Source organism: Grus americana, chromosome 22 (assembly GCF_028858705.1).
Source record: "Grus americana isolate bGruAme1 chromosome 22, bGruAme1.mat, whole genome shotgun sequence".
NCBI lineage: Eukaryota > Metazoa > Chordata > Aves > Gruiformes > Gruidae > Grus > Grus americana.
In genome coordinates, this window is record NC_072873.1 from 6,168,412 (window position 1) to 6,190,218 (window position 21,807).

The following is a 21,807-nucleotide window of genomic DNA, read 5'->3' on the forward strand; positions in this document are numbered from 1 at the left end:
CTCAGAACCAGCACCTCTGTCCAAACCCTTTACTCAGCCATTGCAAGGCTAGGGAAAAACAAATCCTCCATGTCTTTCTCCTGCACCTCTGACTTTCTTTCTGACCTTAAGCTGCCTAAGAATGGCAATGCAGCAAGAGGAGACAGCATAGAGTGGAGAAGCAGGAGAAGAAAACGTACTTGGCAGAACACGTAGCTTTGTCCCTGGCCCAAACTGGAGTTTTCCTGTGTAGCCAGTCACACAATGCTATACGCTCTGACAAGAACCCAAGGCTCACTCCGGTCTCTCACCCGCTCTGGTTTCCTTTTGTGAGGAGTGGGAAGAGCCCCTTGCACAGGAGACAGCATTTGCCTTGGGAACTGCAGCACCGAGAGGAGGGAAAGAGGAAAAACTCAGGGATGACTTCCTTAGGCTGCTGCTTGGAGAATACCAGTCATTCACTGGCACCGGGACTTTTCAGGACAGAGTGCCAAAATGGCTTGGTCTTGGTTTGTTTTGCAAAAGGGACAAAGCACTTTCTTGCCACAGCTTTTCTAATTTACTCCGACCACTCTCTGCTACCATTATGCTCTCTTCCCATGCAATGTCCAACAGGTTTCTAGTTTAGCAAAAACATAAGTTTTCTCTGAGTTTACCTTACAATTCCTCTCCTTCCCATCTGTAACATGACCGAGGTACAAGAAGTACATCTACACGGCCCTGCAGTGGACAGTCAAGGTTATCTGTCCATCAGTTTTCTAGCTCAGCAACAACATAAGCTTTCCCTGAGAGATCTGTTTACCTTTCCTCTCCTGTGTGCTTGACCTGTTGCTGGAGCACAGCCTGAAGACAAAATTGTCAGGCAGGATTGCACCATGCAGGCTTTAACCCAATTACTTGGCCAGAGAGTTACTTTGATCCCCGAGGCAAAGGTGAATTTGAGGCGGTTGTGACCACAGCAGAGCACTTGACAGAAACCCAGAGGCTTGGCTCCAGGATGGAGACACCTCCACCAATCCGGCTGTGCTGGCGGCCTCTTCACCTACACCCTGGGTGAGCGGGATGCTCACTCTCAAGCGGAAACCTGCTGCATGTCTGCAGAGTGGGTCAGTGGTGGGCAGTTTCACTGGCTTGGCATTTTTGAGGGTCCTTCCACCTGTGGCTGTCTGCTCAGCCACGTTAGGTTCCTCCTTTCACTGTCCACACCTTAGCCAGGCTGACAGCAAGTATCACAATGATCTGCAGCTTTTCTCTCCCTGGTGATGCCCAGAAAAACAATCGACGTACCGAGAGCTATTTGACACGACTATCGGGAAGCATTTGCACTGAGCATGATCTGAGCCTTGCCTGAGTTACCTCAAAGTCCTGAGGTAAGGAACGGAACTGAACCCCCTTTACCTATCCCCCACAGCCTTCCACAGCCATACACAGGTACTGAACAGAAGTAGGTGTCTCTATCTCTCTTTCCTAAACTGTGCCTCTATTTCTGATTGCTTCCAGATTATCAGCATCCTGGAGCACCACATCAATAGCAGGTTCCCCTAAATGCCAGAAGTCCTCCACCTCAAAATGCTTCTAGGCTCAAGAGTATCATGAAATATCACCTATTTTCTCCTTCCCCTATGAAAGGTTACACAAATACAAGTACATCTGCAGGGTGCTCTGGTGGACACTCCAGGACTTTTGAAAGAGGAGACACAAAAAGTTGCACACTCACTGGGCTGGACGGACAGTCTGGTCCCTGAGCCAAACGTCAGCTTGTTGGTGCCATAACCATAATCCCACAGCATTTCCTTCCATAACAAAAAGCCCAACAAGCCCCTTCAGAAGCAGCACCTCTCCCCAAACCTTTACCCAGCCATCCCAAGGCTACGAGGGCACTATAAGGGTGACACGACGCAGGAGGATCCCAGGGCAGGAGCAGAGGGTGACAGTCTGCCTGTGTGGGATGAGGTCTGGGATGGGGCCAGAACTAAGGGGCACCCCCCAAACCTCCTCCTCCTGCCCCCACACTGCCTCCTGGCTCAAGGCCTCCAATAAAACAGAAAGCATAGGAACAGTGGTGGACTTACGTGGCCTAACTTTGAGTCTCGTTCCAGAGCCAAAGACAGTTTTGTATGCACCAGCTCCCGTGGTCACACAGCATTTCCTCTCTCAACAAAAACCTTCCCAAATACTTGGCAAAGCTGCGCACACACAGCCCAACTAGACAGTGCTGACTGTCACTCCGAGTCAGCTATGTCCTGAAGTGAAGACCTCCCTGATCTGTCTGTGGGATCAAGAGCACCACTGGACCTACGGGTACAAACCCTGTTTGGGAGGACTGTTGCTCCTGCCCTCAGCCAAAGCCTTTCCTGGCGGGAAGCAAGCGGCATGTAACCCCACGGCTGAAGAGCCACCAGCCCAGGAGGAGATGCTGGAAAGCCCGCTGCCCGTTGGCCAGTGAGTAGCTTGGCCACGCATGGAAGGAGAACACAAGAAAGTGGCGGCACTTACTAGGCAAAACCTGAAGTCGTGTCCCTTGGCCAAGTGTGAGCTTGCCGGAGTTCACACCGTGGTTTTCAGCTCAACAAGAACACAAGCTCATCCACGTCCTTAGAGAGAGAGGCAATCCCTGCTCTTGGCGAGCCGAGCCCCTGGCTTTGCCCCCCATAAGCAGAAAACTTTCAGCAGACATCCAGACACGCTGTACGCTGTAGTAAACCACCATCCGCTGGTGCCTACTTCTGCCAAACGAGGACTGATCCTCTTGCTGAGTAAAGGAAGGGTGGGCTGGGAAAGGAGGGCCCAGTAGAGCCCAGCTCAGGAAAGGCCCTGGCCATTCCGTGCTCTACCAGAGACAGGACCGAGCCTGCTCTGATCAGACAAAGGTCAGTGCTCAGGGATGTGGAAAGGGAGGATTGGGATAACAGAGCACAAGAAAAAAACCCACTGGGCAGCAGTTGTACTCACTGGGCTTCACAACCAAGCGTGTCCCCGTCCCCAGCGTCAGTTTGAGGTTCCCTCTGTTCACACAGTCTTTCGCTCTCCAGCAAAAACCCTCAGCTCTCATGCCAGTTACTCTACAACTCATCTCTAGGAAATCAGCTCCTTCCCATCAGCACCAGGCATTTGAAGCCAGGAATAACTCTAGCCTTGATAAGTAATCTCTTGGGAATCTCATCTATGGGAGGGATCACACATGGAATTCTGGAGCAAACAAGAGCATTATTAATTCAGCCTTTCTTCCACAGACCAGAGGACCACCACCCAGGGCTGTGCTAGACAGAGCCATCAGCAGCCCACCCCAACTGTCATGAGTATGGATGGCCATGGTACGAAATGTCTATCCCTGAGCAAGAAAGAGGGTTCAGGACACCGGTCTGCTTATGTGAAAGGCAGAGAGCAAGAGCCGGCAGGAGTAAGCTGAAGGAGAAAATTCACGGCTTTGTTGAATCAGGGTCTCTGCTGCCAGCAGAGAAAGCAGAGCAAAAAGCCCCACAGATTGAACCAGCCTCCCTCCATTGCAGTTATGCTAGCTCATGACTACAAAACTGTTCCACCAAGTGGAGCAGGAAAAAGGCTTTAAAACTTACTGGATTTTACCCTTAGCTGAGTTCCACCTCCAAAGATGACTTGGTTGCCATACTTACTCACACAGTGTTTGCCTTCACTACAAAAACCCTCTAAGTCACATGTCCCCTGCACTAGCTTAGTCCTTCCAAATCTGTGCATTGCTGGTTGGACACTTCTTTTACAACAGCCACGGCTGGTTATCCCTTTCAGCTCTGACAGAGATGACCCCTGAGTGGATCCTTGTCCCAGGGAGTGAAAAGATGTGGGATTGTGATCACAACTCCTTTCTCAGCCCTAAAAAATCAGCCCTAAAAGCAGAGATCTTCCCCTGGACCCTCCTGCACAAACCTTCAAAACGTCTTTCTTGGTTCTGGCTGCTGTTTGTTTGTTTGTTTGTTTCTTTCTTTCTTTCTTTCTTTCTCTCTCTCTCTCTCTCTGTCTCACACACACACACACACACCATCCCTGTGCAAACCAGTTTCTAAGACAGCTCAGCTGGTTTTAGTTTGGGGGTTTTTTTGTTGGTTTTTATTTTCTAAGGGATGTGACTTTCCTATCCTTCTTCCTTCAGCCTGGTATTCTACCTACCAGGTTTCACCATCAGCTGTGTCCCGCTCCCAAAGGCAACTTTCCAGGTGGATGCTGTAATCACACAATGACACATCCACTAACAAAAACCGCACACAGCTTTTAGTCCATAAAACAGTACAAGGTTTCCCATAGAGATCAAGGGGGTACAGAAAGATGCTCCTTTGGGGCACAATGAAAGCCAGTGAACACAGAGCTACTTACTGGGTTTCACAGAAAGTCTGCTTCCGTGCCCAAAGGTGAGCTTGCCAAGACCTGCTCCTGCAAATTGCCACAGCCACGCCCAGCTTTACAACAACCCCCAGTTAGCAGAAAGCAAACACCATCACCTGCAGAAGAGGCTGACATTTGTCCTTCCCAGCAGAGTATGGAGAAAATGGTGAAAAACAAGGGAAATTACTAGTTCCTGAGCTATGACAGCATCCCTACACACACCAGGCTAACACACAACTGCTTTTCCTCCAACACTGCCCTTGCCCACAAGGCTGGCAGCGCTGCCTTTGAACCCCTTCAGGAGCGGCCAGCGCTGCTCAGGACATGGCTGCTGAGACACACGCGTTTGTCTCAATCTCACAGCACTTACAGGCCTTTGCAAAGAGATTTCTCCCCTTCCCAAAGACAAACCTTCTGCCTGCTCCCCCTCCTCCCACAGCAGCTCACAGCTTTTCCATGCCCAGAGAGAGGGTACAGGGTTGTGCGTGCTTCCCACAATTTAACCCTGGACGTTATTGCCTTGGACATTTCAGCCCTGCAGGGGGAAAAAGTAGCTCTGAGACTACTCACAAGGCTTCACACTTAGCTTTGTCCCAGCCAAAGGTGTACCTGCCTGCACCAACACTCACAGCAAGAAAAGCCATTACACAAATGCTCTCCTCTCCCCAGAGCAAGGAAGCCCTTAGTGTGGCTGACAAGGACTTTCCCAGCGCAGCACAGGTGACACTGTTCCAAAAATCATGCAGGGCTCAAGTTAAGGTTTATTCTGTCCAACCACAACCTCTTTAAAGATGGCACTGACGGCATTCTTGGACCCTGTGAAGGGAGAGGAGGCAATTTCACTAGCTTGGCTTTTTTGAGGGTCCTTCCACCTGTGGCTGTCTGCTCAGCCACGTTAGGTTCCTCCTTTCACTGTCCACACCTTAGCCAGGCTGACAGCAAGTATCACAATGATCTGCAGCTTTTCTCTCCCTGGTGATGCCCAGAAAAACAATCGACGTACCGAGAGCTATTTGACACGACTATCGGGAAGCATTTGCACTGAGCATGATCTGAGCCTTGCCTGAGTTACCTCAAAGTCCTGAGGTAAGGAACGGAACTGAACCCCCTTTACCTATCCCCCACAACATTCCACAGCCATACACAGGTACAAGGCTTGCTTAGGCAATGTTGCAAGCGTGAAACTACTCACAGTGGGAAAATAAGTTGCACACACCTACAGCACTTGCCAGTTTTCAAGTGTTCTCTCACAGAAAGCCCCACAGCTTGTCTACTTTACATTATTGCTCTGCCGACCATCTCTCCTGCTCTACAATATCCAGCAGATGCTATAGCAACCAAGAGCTCACTGCTGTTACTTTTCGGCAACAGCCACTGCTTCTGAACTGCATTGCATTGCTCTCTCAGCAAACTTTTACTTTATTTTAGCTGGACTGAAGTTTTCCACTGAACAACTCAGTGTCCCAAATCTCGGAAAGCTTACTTGGTTTTACCATGAGCCTGGTTCCATGTCCAAGCGAAAGTAGGTAGGTACTCATAGACACTGTGTTGTTTGCCCTAGCAAAAAACGTTGTACACTCCTATCCACCCCAAACACCTGACTAACATTCCTCAGGGAAATCCTACAACTTCTCCACGGGCACACTTGCAATGCATTACATCTTATCTCCACGTGCATTGCTTGTTCTTCTTCCTCCCCACACAACAGACTCATTAATACCACAAGCAAGAGCCACAAGGCAATTCCCTTTCCAGAACAAAACCACCCTGCAACACTCACTGAAGACCATTACATTTTTTTCCTCATCTCTGTTCTTGTATTTCACTTACTTGTTTTCACTTTTCACTTGCTTCCTTTCCCCAGGATGGACGCTTTGCTGGTGCACAGTTGCTAAATAGAAAGTCTAACACTTCTTTCCTGGGAATACTAAAACCATCCCAAATTGCCCCACAAAGCCACTACACTGTTATTTTGGAAGCTGGAGTACAGTGTCATCTATATTGAGTCCACCTTGACTCAGAGAAGAGACAGCTCACCTGGGGCAACAAGAAGTTTGGTTCCACTCCCCCATGTGAGTTTTCCCCATCCAGTACTAGCACCGTGTGACAGGTCTTTGCAAAATGGGCCTCTTCATTCAGCCACCTCATGGGTGTCAAAGGCCTCAGATACATTCATGGAGCTGCCTCTGAGAGAAGCTATGAGTACCCATGCAGTTTTCCACAGACCTCCTCTAGCTCTCTTTGCCAAATACCTTCTTCTGTGTTCAAATGCATGGGAATAACTAGATTTGATTACAGTCACCTCAGGTATTAGAGATGGGAAGAACCTACTCCTTAGTTAGCAGGGAACACTTTAAGTAGCTTGTGTTGTTATATCCAAAATGTGGTGCCTACAATTAGTCACTGCAGATGGTTTCCCAGCCTAAGGCTCTTCCCACTAATCCCCCTCTCCTTCCTCATTTTCTGATATTTGGTTGCTCAAGAGCATTCCGTGTTTTCATTACGGCATGATGACTACCTTGCTGTTATCAAGGGCTGTGGCAAACTGAATCCCAAGTTGAAAGCAAAGAAAATATGTCTCTACTGGGTCACGGAATGCCCGAATAGCATTCAGATGCGTTTTGAAAACATGCCCTTATAAGGAACTTTTTTCCAGTAAGTAAGGAAATAATCCCGGTTCCTCAGACCCCACCTTCCTCATTTTCCCATGCAATGGCCTGAATAACTACTGGGGTTTTACTGACCATTTTGTTCCTTTGCCAAATATGAACTTATTTACTGACCCATAATTGGCATCATGATGCAGAGCTTATTTTAAAAAAAAAAAAAAAAAAAAAAAAAGCTTATGTTCCAAGCCAAAACATTCAAACTTTCTTTTCCTTCTCAATCACCAAGACAAAGATGATTTCGTCCCCGGTTTTGCTAAGTAAATGCACATGGCTGCTAACATTCATATCTGGAAGAAAAATACAGGGGGGAGAATCCACTAGTCTCCTTAAACCAGGTCAATTTTCACAGGCACCAGCTGAGTGAACTCTCCTTATACACAAAACTTTCAAAATTACTTTCTCTATTATTTTTCATTGTTTGGTTACTGTTTTGCCTGTGCTGCAGCATTCCCCATTAGATCAAGAGCTCAGACACTATTTAGCCACTTCTACAACAATCAGGCACTGACCTACAGTATGAAGGTAAGAGTCCAACTATCAAGACAAGTGAAGAAGACAACTGTATGACAATGACACATTCGCTATAACAACAGCAAATCTTCCCAATTGCTCAGCTTCTCCTATGGACAATTCTAAATCCAGAATACCATGCATGCATGCTCTGCTTAGCATCTTACTTCGTTTAAAAACAGCCTTGCCTCCTCTCAGGTGTGATTCTGGAGCCAGCGATCACTGTTTCTCAGCTCATAAAACCCTGTGTTCATAGACATTGCTTTTCACGAATTCCAACCTTGCTTGTCCTTCAGTTAAGGTTTCAGGTATGCATCAGACAGCTCAGAAAAAAGACATCACAGAATTGTCTTTTTTCCCCTCACCTTAGAAACAATTGATTATGTGGGCATTTTTCAAAAGCTTTTGCAGGAAAACCATGAGAATTTGTCTTAGCCCACAGAGTCGTAGAATCACTTGACAATGCTTTGCGCGAGGGGTTTGGACTAGATCATGTCCAAATGTCCCTTCCAACATCTGTCATTTTCCTGTCCACTCAATGCTAAACTTCAGAACCTAAAACCCCCCTCATGTTGCTGGCTAAGAGCCAGTGTATAAGAGTGTTTATGGAGATTCAGTACTGAAGAAAAATTAGTCTACTGACTTTACAGTTAGGCCTGGCGCAACAGATCCTGCAAAGACATTTGCAGACATGATCCTAAAGCATTGTTGTGCTGCAATGGCAAAAAGAGATGGGAACAGGAGGAACACAGTCTAAGGCCAGAATAACTGATGAAGTCCACCTTCCTATCAGTCAGGACTTCCATCTGCAGGTGGGTTTTTTTACAATGCAAGAAGTACCACAGTATATAAACCAGTGCTGTGCATTTGAACTACCCAATTCCTTTCATTGCCAAGTCACAGCACAGAATTAGGATATAATTGTCAGGCAAGATTGCAACACGCAGACATTAACCCACTTACTTGGCCAGTAACTTTAATCAGTTAACTCAGATTGTGACTTCAGTCCCTGAGCCAGCAGTGAGTTTGAAGCTGTTGTCACAACACCAGAGCACTTGACAGAAACCCAGAGGGCAAGAAGAGCGCTTGACATGGCTATCAGGAAGCATTTGCACTGAGCATGATCTGAGCCTTGCCTGAGTTACCTCAAAGTCCTGAGGTAAGGAACGGAACTGAACCCCCTTTACCTATCCCCCACAGCCTTCCACAGCCATACACAGGTACTGAGCACAAGCTGGCCAATCCGTCTCTCTTTCTGAAAACATGCCTCTATTTCTGATTGCTTCCAGATTATCAGTATCCTGGAGCACCGTGTCCATAGCAGGTTTCTCTAAATACAAGAAGTCCTCCACCTGGAAACGCTTCTAGGCTCAAGAGTATCTTGAAATAGCACCTATGTTCTCCTTCCCATTTGTAATGTGAACCACATAAAAGAAGTACATCTAAAGGGCGCTACGGTGGACACACAAGGGTTTTTGAAAGACCAGACACAAGAAAGTTGCACACTCACTGGGCTGGACGGACAGTCTGGTCCCTGAGCCAAACGTCAGCTTGCCATAGCTGGAGCCCAAATCCCACAGCATTTCCTTCCATAACAAAAAGCCCAACAAGCCACCTCAGAACCAGCACCTCTGTCCAAACCCTTTACTCAGCCATTGCAAGGCTAGGGAAAAACAAATCCTCCATGTCTTTCTCCTGCACCTCTGACTTTCTTTCTGACCTTAAGCTGCCTAAGAATGGCAATGCAGCAAGAGGAGACAGCATAGAGTGGAGAAGCAGGAGAAGAAAACGTACTTGGCAGAACACGTAGCTTTGTCCCTGGCCCAAACTGGAGTTTTCCTGTGTAGCCAGTCACACAATGCTATACGCTCTGACAAGAACCCAAGGCTCACTCCGGTCTCTCACCCGCTCTGGTTTCCTTTTGTGAGGAGTGGGAAGAGCCCCTTGCACAGGAGACAGCATTTGCCTTGGGAACTGCAGCACCGAGAGGAGGGAAAGAGGAAAAACTCAGGGATGACTTCCTTAGGCTGCTGCTTGGAGAATACCAGTCATTCACTGGCACCGGGACTTTTCAGGACAGAGTGCCAAAATGGCTTGGTCTTGGTTTGTTTTGCAAAAGGGACAAAGCACTTTCTTGCCACAGCTTTTCTAATTTACTCCGACCACTCTCTGCTACCATTATGCTCTCTTCCCATGCAATGTCCAACAGGTTTCTAGTTTAGCAAAAACATAAGTTTTCTCTGAGTTTACCTTACAATTCCTCTCCTTCCCATCTGTAACATGACCGAGGTACAAGAAGTACATCTACACGGCCCTGCAGTGGACAGTCAAGGTTATCTGTCCATCAGTTTTCTAGCTCAGCAACAACATAAGCTTTCCCTGAGAGATCTGTTTACCTTTCCTCTCCTGTGTGCTTGACCTGTTGCTGGAGCACAGCCTGAAGACAAAATTGTCAGGCAGGATTGCACCATGCAGGCTTTAACCCAATTACTTGGCCAGAGAGTTACTTTGATCCCCGAGGCAAAGGTGAATTTGAGGCGGTTGTGACCACAGCAGAGCACTTGACAGAAACCCAGAGGCTTGGCTCCAGGATGGAGACACCTCCACCAATCCGGCTGTGCTGGCGGCCTCTTCACCTACACCCTGGGTGAGCGGGATGCTCACTCTCAAGCGGAAACCTGCTGCATGTCTGCAGAGTGGGTCAGTGGTGGGCAGTTTCACTGGCTTGGCATTTTTGAGGGTCCTTCCACCTGTGGCTGTCTGCTCAGCCACGTTAGGTTCCTCCTTTCACTGTCCACACCTTAGCCAGGCTGACAGCAAGTATCACAATGATCTGCAGCTTTTCTCTCCCTGGTGATGCCCAGAAAAACAATCGACGTACCGAGAGCTATTTGACACGACTATCGGGAAGCATTTGCACTGAGCATGATCTGAGCCTTGCCTGAGTTACCTCAAAGTCCTGAGGTAAGGAACGGAACTGAACCCCCTTTACCTATCCCCCACAGCCTTCCACAGCCATACACAGGTACTGAACAGAAGTAGGTGTCTCTATCTCTCTTTCCTAAACTGTGCCTCTATTTCTGATTGCTTCCAGATTATCAGCATCCTGGAGCACCACATCAATAGCAGGTTCCCCTAAATGCCAGAAGTCCTCCACCTCAAAATGCTTCTAGGCTCAAGAGTATCATGAAATATCACCTATTTTCTCCTTCCCCTATGAAAGGTTACACAAATACAAGTACATCTGCAGGGTGCTCTGGTGGACACTCCAGGACTTTTGAAAGAGGAGACACAAAAAGTTGCACACTCACTGGGCTGGACGGACAGTCTGGTCCCTGAGCCAAACGTCAGCTTGTTGGTGCCATAACCATAATCCCACAGCATTTCCTTCCATAACAAAAAGCCCAACAAGCCCCTTCAGAAGCAGCACCTCTCCCCAAACCTTTACCCAGCCATCCCAAGGCTACGAGGGCACTATAAGGGTGACACGACGCAGGAGGATCCCAGGGCAGGAGCAGAGGGTGACAGTCTGCCTGTGTGGGATGAGGTCTGGGATGGGGCCAGAACTAAGGGGCACCCCCCAAACCTCCTCCTCCTGCCCCCACACTGCCTCCTGGCTCAAGGCCTCCAATAAAACAGAAAGCATAGGAACAGTGGTGGACTTACGTGGCCTAACTTTGAGTCTCGTTCCAGAGCCAAAGACAGTTTTGTATGCACCAGCTCCCGTGGTCACACAGCATTTCCTCTCTCAACAAAAACCTTCCCAAATACTTGGCAAAGCTGCGCACACACAGCCCAACTAGACAGTGCTGACTGTCACTCCGAGTCAGCTATGTCCTGAAGTGAAGACCTCCCTGATCTGTCTGTGGGATCAAGAGCACCACTGGACCTACGGGTACAAACCCTGTTTGGGAGGACTGTTGCTCCTGCCCTCAGCCAAAGCCTTTCCTGGCGGGAAGCAAGCGGCATGTAACCCCACGGCTGAAGAGCCACCAGCCCAGGAGGAGATGCTGGAAAGCCCGCTGCCCGTTGGCCAGTGAGTAGCTTGGCCACGCATGGAAGGAGAACACAAGAAAGTGGCGGCACTTACTAGGCAAAACCTGAAGTCGTGTCCCTTGGCCAAGTGTGAGCTTGCCGGAGTTCACACCGTGGTTTTCAGCTCAACAAGAACACAAGCTCATCCACGTCCTTAGAGAGAGAGGCAATCCCTGCTCTTGGCGAGCCGAGCCCCTGGCTTTGCCCCCCATAAGCAGAAAACTTTCAGCAGACATCCAGACACGCTGTACGCTGTAGTAAACCACCATCCGCTGGTGCCTACTTCTGCCAAACGAGGACTGATCCTCTTGCTGAGTAAAGGAAGGGTGGGCTGGGAAAGGAGGGCCCAGTAGAGCCCAGCTCAGGAAAGGCCCTGGCCATTCCGTGCTCTACCAGAGACAGGACCGAGCCTGCTCTGATCAGACAAAGGTCAGTGCTCAGGGATGTGGAAAGGGAGGATTGGGATAACAGAGCACAAGAAAAAAACCCACTGGGCAGCAGTTGTACTCACTGGGCTTCACAACCAAGCGTGTCCCCGTCCCCAGCGTCAGTTTGAGGTTCCCTCTGTTCACACAGTCTTTCGCTCTCCAGCAAAAACCCTCAGCTCTCATGCCAGTTACTCTACAACTCATCTCTAGGAAATCAGCTCCTTCCCATCAGCACCAGGCATTTGAAGCCAGGAATAACTCTAGCCTTGATAAGTAATCTCTTGGGAATCTCATCTATGGGAGGGATCACACATGGAATTCTGGAGCAAACAAGAGCATTATTAATTCAGCCTTTCTTCCACAGACCAGAGGACCACCACCCAGGGCTGTGCTAGACAGAGCCATCAGCAGCCCACCCCAACTGTCATGAGTATGGATGGCCATGGTACGAAATGTCTATCCCTGAGCAAGAAAGAGGGTTCAGGACACCGGTCTGCTTATGTGAAAGGCAGAGAGCAAGAGCCGGCAGGAGTAAGCTGAAGGAGAAAATTCACGGCTTTGTTGAATCAGGGTCTCTGCTGCCAGCAGAGAAAGCAGAGCAAAAAGCCCCACAGATTGAACCAGCCTCCCTCCATTGCAGTTATGCTAGCTCATGACTACAAAACTGTTCCACCAAGTGGAGCAGGAAAAAGGCTTTAAAACTTACTGGATTTTACCCTTAGCTGAGTTCCACCTCCAAAGATGACTTGGTTGCCATACTTACTCACACAGTGTTTGCCTTCACTACAAAAACCCTCTAAGTCACATGTCCCCTGCACTAGCTTAGTCCTTCCAAATCTGTGCATTGCTGGTTGGACACTTCTTTTACAACAGCCACGGCTGGTTATCCCTTTCAGCTCTGACAGAGATGACCCCTGAGTGGATCCTTGTCCCAGGGAGTGAAAAGATGTGGGATTGTGATCACAACTCCTTTCTCAGCCCTAAAAAATCAGCCCTAAAAGCAGAGATCTTCCCCTGGACCCTCCTGCACAAACCTTCAAAACGTCTTTCTTGGTTCTGGCTGCTGTTTGTTTGTTTGTTTGTTTCTTTCTTTCTTTCTTTCTTTCTCTCTCTCTCTCTCTCTGTCTCACACACACACACACACACCATCCCTGTGCAAACCAGTTTCTAAGACAGCTCAGCTGGTTTTAGTTTGGGGGTTTTTTTGTTGGTTTTTATTTTCTAAGGGATGTGACTTTCCTATCCTTCTTCCTTCAGCCTGGTATTCTACCTACCAGGTTTCACCATCAGCTGTGTCCCGCTCCCAAAGGCAACTTTCCAGGTGGATGCTGTAATCACACAATGACACATCCACTAACAAAAACCGCACACAGCTTTTAGTCCATAAAACAGTACAAGGTTTCCCATAGAGATCAAGGGGGTACAGAAAGATGCTCCTTTGGGGCACAATGAAAGCCAGTGAACACAGAGCTACTTACTGGGTTTCACAGAAAGTCTGCTTCCGTGCCCAAAGGTGAGCTTGCCAAGACCTGCTCCTGCAAATTGCCACAGCCACGCCCAGCTTTACAACAACCCCCAGTTAGCAGAAAGCAAACACCATCACCTGCAGAAGAGGCTGACATTTGTCCTTCCCAGCAGAGTATGGAGAAAATGGTGAAAAACAAGGGAAATTACTAGTTCCTGAGCTATGACAGCATCCCTACACACACCAGGCTAACACACAACTGCTTTTCCTCCAACACTGCCCTTGCCCACAAGGCTGGCAGCGCTGCCTTTGAACCCCTTCAGGAGCGGCCAGCGCTGCTCAGGACATGGCTGCTGAGACACACGCGTTTGTCTCAATCTCACAGCACTTACAGGCCTTTGCAAAGAGATTTCTCCCCTTCCCAAAGACAAACCTTCTGCCTGCTCCCCCTCCTCCCACAGCAGCTCACAGCTTTTCCATGCCCAGAGAGAGGGTACAGGGTTGTGCGTGCTTCCCACAATTTAACCCTGGACGTTATTGCCTTGGACATTTCAGCCCTGCAGGGGGAAAAAGTAGCTCTGAGACTACTCACAAGGCTTCACACTTAGCTTTGTCCCAGCCAAAGGTGTACCTGCCTGCACCAACACTCACAGCAAGAAAAGCCATTACACAAATGCTCTCCTCTCCCCAGAGCAAGGAAGCCCTTAGTGTGGCTGACAAGGACTTTCCCAGCGCAGCACAGGTGACACTGTTCCAAAAATCATGCAGGGCTCAAGTTAAGGTTTATTCTGTCCAACCACAACCTCTTTAAAGATGGCACTGACGGCATTCTTGGACCCTGTGAAGGGAGAGGAGGCAATTTCACTAGCTTGGCTTTTTTGAGGGTCCTTCCACCTGTGGCTGTCTGCTCAGCCACGTTAGGTTCCTCCTTTCACTGTCCACACCTTAGCCAGGCTGACAGCAAGTATCACAATGATCTGCAGCTTTTCTCTCCCTGGTGATGCCCAGAAAAACAATCGACGTACCGAGAGCTATTTGACACGACTATCGGGAAGCATTTGCACTGAGCATGATCTGAGCCTTGCCTGAGTTACCTCAAAGTCCTGAGGTAAGGAACGGAACTGAACCCCCTTTACCTATCCCCCACAACATTCCACAGCCATACACAGGTACAAGGCTTGCTTAGGCAATGTTGCAAGCGTGAAACTACTCACAGTGGGAAAATAAGTTGCACACACCTACAGCACTTGCCAGTTTTCAAGTGTTCTCTCACAGAAAGCCCCACAGCTTGTCTACTTTACATTATTGCTCTGCCGACCATCTCTCCTGCTCTACAATATCCAGCAGATGCTATAGCAACCAAGAGCTCACTGCTGTTACTTTTCGGCAACAGCCACTGCTTCTGAACTGCATTGCATTGCTCTCTCAGCAAACTTTTACTTTATTTTAGCTGGACTGAAGTTTTCCACTGAACAACTCAGTGTCCCAAATCTCGGAAAGCTTACTTGGTTTTACCATGAGCCTGGTTCCATGTCCAAGCGAAAGTAGGTAGGTACTCATAGACACTGTGTTGTTTGCCCTAGCAAAAAACGTTGTACACTCCTATCCACCCCAAACACCTGACTAACATTCCTCAGGGAAATCCTACAACTTCTCCACGGGCACACTTGCAATGCATTACATCTTATCTCCACGTGCATTGCTTGTTCTTCTTCCTCCCCACACAACAGACTCATTAATACCACAAGCAAGAGCCACAAGGCAATTCCCTTTCCAGAACAAAACCACCCTGCAACACTCACTGAAGACCATTACATTTTTTTCCTCATCTCTGTTCTTGTATTTCACTTACTTGTTTTCACTTTTCACTTGCTTCCTTTCCCCAGGATGGACGCTTTGCTGGTGCACAGTTGCTAAATAGAAAGTCTAACACTTCTTTCCTGGGAATACTAAAACCATCCCAAATTGCCCCACAAAGCCACTACACTGTTATTTTGGAAGCTGGAGTACAGTGTCATCTATATTGAGTCCACCTTGACTCAGAGAAGAGACAGCTCACCTGGGGCAACAAGAAGTTTGGTTCCACTCCCCCATGTGAGTTTTCCCCATCCAGTACTAGCACCGTGTGACAGGTCTTTGCAAAATGGGCCTCTTCATTCAGCCACCTCATGGGTGTCAAAGGCCTCAGATACATTCATGGAGCTGCCTCTGAGAGAAGCTATGAGTACCCATGCAGTTTTCCACAGACCTCCTCTAGCTCTCTTTGCCAAATACCTTCTTCTGTGTTCAAATGCATGGGAATAACTAGATTTGATTACAGTCACCTCAGGTATTAGAGATGGGAAGAACCTACTCCTTAGTTAGCAGGGAACACTTTAAGTAGCTTGTGTTGTTATATCCAAAATGTGGTGCCTACAATTAGTCACTGCAGATGGTTTCCCAGCCTAAGGCTCTTCCCACTAATCCCCCTCTCCTTCCTCATTTTCTGATATTTGGTTGCTCAAGAGCATTCCGTGTTTTCATTACGGCATGATGACTACCTTGCTGTTATCAAGGGCTGTGGCAAACTGAATCCCAAGTTGAAAGCAAAGAAAATATGTCTCTACTGGGTCACGGAATGCCCGAATAGCATTCAGATGCGTTTTGAAAACATGCCCTTATAAGGAACTTTTTTCCAGTAAGTAAGGAAATAATCCCGGTTCCTCAGACCCCACCTTCCTCATTTTCCCATGCAATGGCCTGAATAACTACTGGGGTTTTACTGACCATTTTGTTCCTTTGCCAAATATGAACTTATTTACTGACCCATAATTGGCATCATGATGCAGAGCTTATTTTAAAAAAAAAAAAAAAAAAAAAAAAGCTTATGTTCCAAGCCAAAACATTCAAACTTTCTTTTCCTTCTCAATCACCAAGACAAAGATGATTTCGTCCCCGGTTTTGCTAAGTAAATGCACATGGCTGCTAACATTCATATCTGGAAGAAAAATACAGGGGGGAGAATCCACTAGTCTCCTTAAACCAGGTCAATTTTCACAGGCACCAGCTGAGTGAACTCTCCTTATACACAAAACTTTCAAAATTACTTTCTCTATTATTTTTCATTGTTTGGTTACTGTTTTGCCTGTGCTGCAGCATTCCCCATTAGATCAAGAGCTCAGACACTATTTAGCCACTTCTACAACAATCAGGCACTGACCTACAGTATGAAGGTAAGAGTCCAACTATCAAGACAAGTGAAGAAGACAACTGTATGACAATGACACATTCGCTATAACAACAGCAAATCTTCCCAATTGCTCAGCTTCTCCTATGGACAATTCTAAATCCAGAATACCATGCATGCATGCTCTGCTTAGCATCTTACTTCGTTTAAAAACAGCCTTGCCTCCTCTCAGGTGTGATTCTGGAGCCAGCGATCACTGTTTCTCAGCTCATAAAACCCTGTGTTCATAGACATTGCTTTTCACGAATTCCAACCTTGCTTGTCCTTCAGTTAAGGTTTCAGGTATGCATCAGACAGCTCAGAAAAAAGACATCACAGAATTGTCTTTTTTCCCCTCACCTTAGAAACAATTGATTATGTGGGCATTTTTCAAAAGCTTTTGCAGGAAAACCATGAGAATTTGTCTTAGCCCACAGAGTCGTAGAATCACTTGACAATGCTTTGCGCGAGGGGTTTGGACTAGATCATGTCCAAATGTCCCTTCCAACATCTGTCATTTTCCTGTCCACTCAATGCTAAACTTCAGAACCTAAAACCCCCCTCATGTTGCTGGCTAAGAGCCAGTGTATAAGAGTGTTTATGGAGATTCAGTACTGAAGAAAAATTAGTCTACTGACTTTACAGTTAGGCCTGGCGCAACAGATCCTGCAAAGACATTTGCAGACATGATCCTAAAGCATTGTTGTGCTGCAATGGCAAAAAGAGATGGGAACAGGAGGAACACAGTCTAAGGCCAGAATAACTGATGAAGTCCACCTTCCTATCAGTCAGGACTTCCATCTGCAGGTGGGTTTTTTTACAATGCAAGAAGTACCACAGTATATAAACCAGTGCTGTGCATTTGAACTACCCAATTCCTTTCATTGCCAAGTCACAGCACAGAATTAGGATATAATTGTCAGGCAAGATTGCAACACGCAGACATTAACCCACTTACTTGGCCAGTAACTTTAATCAGTTAACTCAGATTGTGACTTCAGTCCCTGAGCCAGCAGTGAGTTTGAAGCTGTTGTCACAACACCAGAGCACTTGACAGAAACCCAGAGGGCAAGAAGAGCGCTTGACATGGCTATCAGGAAGCATTTGCACTGAGCATGATCTGAGCCTTGCCTGAGTTACCTCAAAGTCCTGAGGTAAGGAACGGAACTGAACCCCCTTTACCTATCCCCCACAGCCTTCCACAGCCATACACAGGTACTGAGCACAAGCTGGCCAATCCGTCTCTCTTTCTGAAAACATGCCTCTATTTCTGATTGCTTCCAGATTATCAGTATCCTGGAGCACCGTGTCCATAGCAGGTTTCTCTAAATACAAGAAGTCCTCCACCTGGAAACGCTTCTAGGCTCAAGAGTATCTTGAAATAGCACCTATGTTCTCCTTCCCATTTGTAATGTGAACCACATAAAAGAAGTACATCTAAAGGGCGCTACGGTGGACACACAAGGGTTTTTGAAAGACCAGACACAAGAAAGTTGCACACTCACTGGGCTGGACGGACAGTCTGGTCCCTGAGCCAAACGTCAGCTTGCCATAGCTGGAGCCCAAATCCCACAGCATTTCCTTCCATAACAAAAAGCCCAACAAGCCACCTCAGAACCAGCACCTCTGTCCAAACCCTTTACTCAGCCATTGCAAGGCTAGGGAAAAACAAATCCTCCATGTCTTTCTCCTGCACCTCTGACTTTCTTTCTGACCTTAAGCTGCCTAAGAATGGCAATGCAGCAAGAGGAGACAGCATAGAGTGGAGAAGCAGGAGAAGAAAACGTACTTGGCAGAACACGTAGCTTTGTCCCTGGCCCAAACTGGAGTTTTCCTGTGTAGCCAGTCACACAATGCTATACGCTCTGACAAGAACCCAAGGCTCACTCCGGTCTCTCACCCGCTCTGGTTTCCTTTTGTGAGGAGTGGGAAGAGCCCCTTGCACAGGAGACAGCATTTGCCTTGGGAACTGCAGCACCGAGAGGAGGGAAAGAGGAAAAACTCAGGGATGACTTCCTTAGGCTGCTGCTTGGAGAATACCAGTCATTCACTGGCACCGGGACTTTTCAGGACAGAGTGCCAAAATGGCTTGGTCTTGGTTTGTTTTGCAAAAGGGACAAAGCACTTTCTTGCCACAGCTTTTCTAATTTACTCCGACCACTCTCTGCTACCATTATGCTCTCTTCCCATGCAATGTCCAACAGGTTTCTAGTTTAGCAAAAACATAAGTTTTCTCTGAGTTTACCTTACAATTCCTCTCCTTCCCATCTGTAACATGACCGAGGTACAAGAAGTACATCTACACGGCCCTGCAGTGGACAGTCAAGGTTATCTGTCCATCAGTTTTCTAGCTCAGCAACAACATAAGCTTTCCCTGAGAGATCTGTTTACCTTTCCTCTCCTGTGTGCTTGACCTGTTGCTGGAGCACAGCCTGAAGACAAAATTGTCAGGCAGGATTGCACCATGCAGGCTTTAACCCAATTACTTGGCCAGAGAGTTACTTTGATCCCCGAGGCAAAGGTGAATTTGAGGCGGTTGTGACCACAGCAGAGCACTTGACAGAAACCCAGAGGCTTGGCTCCAGGATGGAGACACCTCCACCAATCCGGCTGTGCTGGCGGCCTCTTCACCTACACCCTGGGTGAGCGGGATGCTCACTCTCAAGCGGAAACCTGCTGCATGTCTGCAGAGTGGGTCAGTGGTGGGCAGTTTCACTGGCTTGGCATTTTTGAGGGTCCTTCCACCTGTGGCTGTCTGCTCAGCCACGTTAGGTTCCTCCTTTCACTGTCCACACCTTAGCCAGGCTGACAGCAAGTATCACAATGATCTGCAGCTTTTCTCTCCCTGGTGATGCCCAGAAAAACAATCGACGTACCGAGAGCTATTTGACACGACTATCGGGAAGCATTTGCACTGAGCATGATCTGAGCCTTGCCTGAGTTACCTCAAAGTCCTGAGGTAAGGAACGGAACTGAACCCCCTTTACCTATCCCCCACAGCCTTCCACAGCCATACACAGGTACTGAACAGAAGTAGGTGTCTCTATCTCTCTTTCCTAAACTGTGCCTCTATTTCTGATTGCTTCCAGATTATCAGCATCCTGGAGCACCACATCAATAGCAGGTTCCCCTAAATGCCAGAAGTCCTCCACCTCAAAATGCTTCTAGGCTCAAGAGTATCATGAAATATCACCTATTTTCTCCTTCCCCTATGAAAGGTTACACAAATACAAGTACATCTGCAGGGTGCTCTGGTGGACACTCCAGGACTTTTGAAAGAGGAGACACAAAAAGTTGCACACTCACTGGGCTGGACGGACAGTCTGGTCCCTGAGCCAAACGTCAGCTTGTTGGTGCCATAACCATAATCCCACAGCATTTCCTTCCATAACAAAAAGCCCAACAAGCCCCTTCAGAAGCAGCACCTCTCCCCAAACCTTTACCCAGCCATCCCAAGGCTACGAGGGCACTATAAGGGTGACACGACGCAGGAGGATCCCAGGGCAGGAGCAGAGGGTGACAGTCTGCCTGTGTGGGATGAGGTCTGGGATGGGGCCAGAACTAAGGGGCACCCCCCAAACCTCCTCCTCCTGCCCCCACACTGCCTCCTGGCTCAAGGCCTCCAATAAAACAGAAAGCATAGGAACAGTGGTGGACTTACGTGGCCTAACTTTGAGTCTCGTTCCAGAGCCAAAGACAGTTTTGTATGCACCAGCTCCCGTGGTCACACAGCATTTCCTCTCTCAACAAAAACCTTCCCAAATACTTGGCAAAGCTGCGCACACACAGCCCAACTAGACAGTGCTGACTGTCACTCCGAGTCAGCTATGTCCTGAAGTGAAGACCTCCCTGATCTGTCTGTGGGATCAAGAGCACCACTGGACCTACGGGTACAAACCCTGTTTGGGAGGACTGTTGCTCCTGCCCTCAGCCAAAGCCTTTCCTGGCGGGAAGCAAGCGGCATGTAACCCCACGGCTGAAGAGCCACCAGCCCAGGAGGAGATGCTGGAAAGCCCGCTGCCCGTTGGCCAGTGAGTAGCTTGGCCACGCATGGAAGGAGAACACAAGAAAGTGGCGGCACTTACTAGGCAAAACCTGAAGTCGTGTCCCTTGGCCAAGTGTGAGCTTGCCGGAGTTCACACCGTGGTTTTCAGCTCAACAAGAACACAAGCTCATCCACGTCCTTAGAGAGAGAGGCAATCCCTGCTCTTGGCGAGCCGAGCCCCTGGCTTTGCCCCCCATAAGCAGAAAACTTTCAGCAGACATCCAGACACGCTGTACGCTGTAGTAAACCACCATCCGCTGGTGCCTACTTCTGCCAAACGAGGACTGATCCTCTTGCTGAGTAAAGGAAGGGTGGGCTGGGAAAGGAGGGCCCAGTAGAGCCCAGCTCAGGAAAGGCCCTGGCCATTCCGTGCTCTACCAGAGACAGGACCGAGCCTGCTCTGATCAGACAAAGGTCAGTGCTCAGGGATGTGGAAAGGGAGGATTGGGATAACAGAGCACAAGAAAAAAACCCACTGGGCAGCAGTTGTACTCACTGGGCTTCACAACCAAGCGTGTCCCCGTCCCCAGCGTCAGTTTGAGGTTCCCTCTGTTCACACAGTCTTTCGCTCTCCAGCAAAAACCCTCAGCTCTCATGCCAGTTACTCTACAACTCATCTCTAGGAAATCAGCTCCTTCCCATCAGCACCAGGCATTTGAAGCCAGGAATAACTCTAGCCTTGATAAGTAATCTCTTGGGAATCTCATCTATGGGAGGGATCACACATGGAATTCTGGAGCAAACAAGAGCATTATTAATTCAGCCTTTCTTCCACAGACCAGAGGACCACCACCCAGGGCTGTGCTAGACAGAGCCATCAGCAGCCCACCCCAACTGTCATGAGTATGGATGGCCATGGTACGAAATGTCTATCCCTGAGCAAGAAAGAGGGTTCAGGACACCGGTCTGCTTATGTGAAAGGCAGAGAGCAAGAGCCGGCAGGAGTAAGCTGAAGGAGAAAATTCACGGCTTTGTTGAATCAGGGTCTCTGCTGCCAGCAGAGAAAGCAGAGCAAAAAGCCCCACAGATTGAACCAGCCTCCCTCCATTGCAGTTATGCTAGCTCATGACTACAAAACTGTTCCACCAAGTGGAGCAGGAAAAAGGCTTTAAAAC

General features: G+C 48.3%; 1 protein-coding gene across 1 annotated transcript in view; it reads right to left on the reverse strand.

Moving 5' to 3' along the window:
* Positions 1 to 21,807, reverse strand: part of LOC129195352 (M1-specific T cell receptor alpha chain-like) — a 431,139-nt gene that overhangs the window by 22,777 nt on the left and 386,555 nt on the right. Inside the window, exon 5 of the mRNA XM_054801303.1 lies at positions 18,153 to 18,202. Within this exon, the coding sequence (XP_054657278.1) occupies positions 18,153 to 18,202 (50 nt within the window). The remainder of the gene's footprint in view (positions 1 to 18,152; positions 18,203 to 21,807) is intronic.